At 41.3% G+C, this 3,128-nt stretch overlaps 1 protein-coding gene across 1 annotated transcript; it reads right to left on the reverse strand.

Annotated features, from left to right (window-relative positions):
- Positions 1 to 1,000: 1,000 nt before the first annotated feature.
- On the reverse strand, positions 1,001 to 1,814 carry LOC137291336 (uncharacterized). The gene is made up of 2 exons (XM_067822640.1): positions 1,716 to 1,814; positions 1,001 to 1,558 (listed from the first exon to the last, which is right to left on the reverse strand). Exons 1-2 carry the CDS (start codon positions 1,812 to 1,814, stop codon positions 1,001 to 1,003), a joined length of 657 nt encoding a protein of 218 aa, XP_067678741.1.
- Positions 1,815 to 3,128: the final 1,314 nt, after the last annotated feature.

A 3,128-nucleotide genomic window follows, 5' to 3' on the forward strand; every position in this document is an offset into this window, starting at 1 on the left:
AAACAACGAATATATTGTAACATATGACAAATGACACTGAAGTTTGATTGTTTGTTTAGGGGGTAAGGGGACTGGCAATAAAATCACTCCAAGGGGTGATAACTCTGACGGCAAAGTTTCTGTTAGATACCTAACATGCCACTTCAGGAGCCTCGCCATGTTGTCAGAATACGGGACTGAACAAGACTTTACGTGGTATGTTTTTCAGAAAATCATCTGATATCACTGAACCCGAGGGATGTAACAATATATAAATCCCAAAGCGAGCTGAATTCGATGTTCTGGCGATTTCGACGACTGCATTGCTAGCGTTTCATCTATAGGGCGGATGCCCTGTCGTAGGACGTTTTATTGACAATTGAAATCAGGGAGTTCAGTTATATAAAGAGCAAATGAACATCAATATCATTTACCGGAGATCGTTAATGCCACTCGCTTCGCTCGCATATAAGAAGACTTGTTATATTTTCTATGTTGCGCAACCCCATTTGCGCTACAGTTTGAGTGTGCTGTATTAGAGCAACTTCAGTCCTCTGGGCCACTGGGCCTTTACTATTGAGTAAAACCTGTCTGTCTGCAATAGGGTATCATTAGCTTATTCCAAAAACGTCATTGCGTCATTCTGCACATAACTGTCAAATTGAATGTCCACCATACTTCCGGTAGAATACTAGATTAGATTATCACATTAGGAAGCGATTGTACATCATTTAACTAGCTCTAAGATGTAGGATAACTGTATATGGATGACAACTTCTTTAATACTGGAACACGACGTTTCGATACAGGTTATTGTATCGTTTTCAAAGTGTAAATGATACAGGGAGAGAACAGACGATATATATACATAAACTAATTAACAAGTGATGATAAAGACAACGGGTAAAAGGATAACATGGAAGCCAGTAGTGCACAGAGCCTAGTATGAATACAAGTGAACAAAGTGATGATAACTAAGGAAGCCAGTGAGGTACACAGAGTGGGTTGTTTGTACAGTAGGCTAGAGTGGTTTGATGAGCTCATCGTAAGCTGTCGGGATGGGGTAACCTTGGTCTCTGTTAATCAGGGGTCGGTATCTTTTGATGTTGATTGCTTCAGCTATTTTCCTTTTGGTAAAGTCTGATTGGTTCTTTGAGAGGATGGTGTAGTCAGTCCAGTTGATTTGGTGATCGGGATGGGCCGCTATGTGATCTGACACTGCTGATTTCTGGTCTGATTTGATGGTAGATTTCTGATGCTCCTTGATTCTGCTGTCGACAGGCCTGGATGTTTCTCCTATGTATGAGTGCCCACCACTGCTGTCAATTTTGTAGATTACATCCTTGGGGTTGGGTTTTATGGCTTGTGGGTGTTTTCTTTCATTGGCCTGTAGGAGGGTGTTGATGGTGACAGAGGTGGTGAAGGTGGTGTCTATTCCTGCTTGTTGCTTAAGAAGTCTGCTGATCTGGTGGGAGGGCTTGCCGATGTATGGGATGGAAATCTTTTTTGGAGCCGATTCAGGTCGAGAGGGTTTGGTAGTAGGTGGTGATAAAGTTGCTGCAATTTTCCTGTTCACTAGCTGGGGTGGGTAATCATTAAGGTTGATAAAAACATCTCTCAGGTGGTTGATCTCCTCATGCAGTTTTATAGAACATACGTTCTTAGCTCTTCTTGTAAGTGTGGAGATAATACCTGACTTCACTCGTGGAGAGTGGTTGGACTGACAGTGGACACACTGGTTGGCGTGGGTTGGTTTCCGGTATACTGTTGTCTGAATGGTTGCGGGATACAAGGATGTCTAGGAATGGGATCTGGTTGTTGGTTTCTGCCTCCATGGTGAATTTGACTCTGGGATGTTGCTTGTTGAGGTGGTTAAGCAGCTCTAGGGGGTCGTTGTCAGGTTTCAGGACGACAAAAGTGTCATCCACCTTCCATACCAGCACATAGGTTAGAAAGATGATGTGAGGAGGGCTTTCTCTTCAAGGTCTGACATGTATATCTCCGCAAGGATAGGTGACAGTGGGGAACCCATGGGCAGTCCATGTATCTGTTCATATATATCGTCTCCCCATGTGAAGTATGTTGAGTTGATACGAGATCTATGATAGTGTCTGTTGAGAGGCTTGTGTCAAGTGGCTGTTCAAGTTGGCTGAGTCGTTCTCGTAGGACTAGCTCTAAGATGTGTACAGAATAAAATATGTGCGTAAGCCCTATAGTTGTTAGAATTGTCAAACAGCGTAGGGATGACAGGTTGTTTCGTGGGCGCCGCCATGTTTGTTTACGAATCTCTCTGGTCACATGGTCACTGCAGCAGGTACCACGCTTTAAGCAGCTAAATATTACTTTCGTCCAGGATCAGAGTAAAGCTAAGAGGCGAGAATGGCAGAACATTCACTAGGACTATAAGATATATTTATATAAGTAAAGTGTAATTTGTACATGTAACTAAGACCTACAAGAATTATCAATATTGATTTTTTTTTATTTCTAATTGGGATTAATAGTCAGATGGTGCTGTGCAGTATGACGTCACGATGAGCATGTACCGATGTAGAGTATTTTTTTCTAAGTGTCTTTTTAAGTGTATATTTGTAGATATTTGTGGAAAGTTTAAGTTTCACTAGTTCAGATACCAATGCCAAGTCTAGCCACAAGCACACGTCAGCTTGGTAATTATACATGCCCAGAGGTTAAAGGGCGGTCTTCCCAGGAACTGACCAATCAGGGACCATTACATTTTATCGTCGATATGGCTGACGTTTTCTATGAGTTAGGTGCAAAGCACAGAAGCCTGATACAAGCAAATTAAACTGACCACATTAGTTCACACACCATAAGTTTAATTCTATGGACGAATATTCCCTACATTTTCACTTTTCGCAATATATTTTTCTTGGAGTAACATGCGTACTTGGTAATGTAATGCAGTGTAGGGGTCGGAACTGAAGACATGTTTGCAAATATACTCGAGCTACCAGGTTATCAATCAGACTATTGAATTCTACGCTCGTATGGTCGCATGCACTACGGCACATACTTAGTGACACTAATCATCAAATATACATATGGAAATTAATTAAGCAACACCAAATTCAAAGACACATAAAAACTTAACAAAGTTTAACGAAGTAATTTTGATGATTGATTAT

Source organism: Haliotis asinina, chromosome 7 (assembly GCF_037392515.1).
Source record: "Haliotis asinina isolate JCU_RB_2024 chromosome 7, JCU_Hal_asi_v2, whole genome shotgun sequence".
NCBI classification, from domain to species: Eukaryota; Metazoa; Mollusca; class Gastropoda; order Lepetellida; family Haliotidae; genus Haliotis; species Haliotis asinina.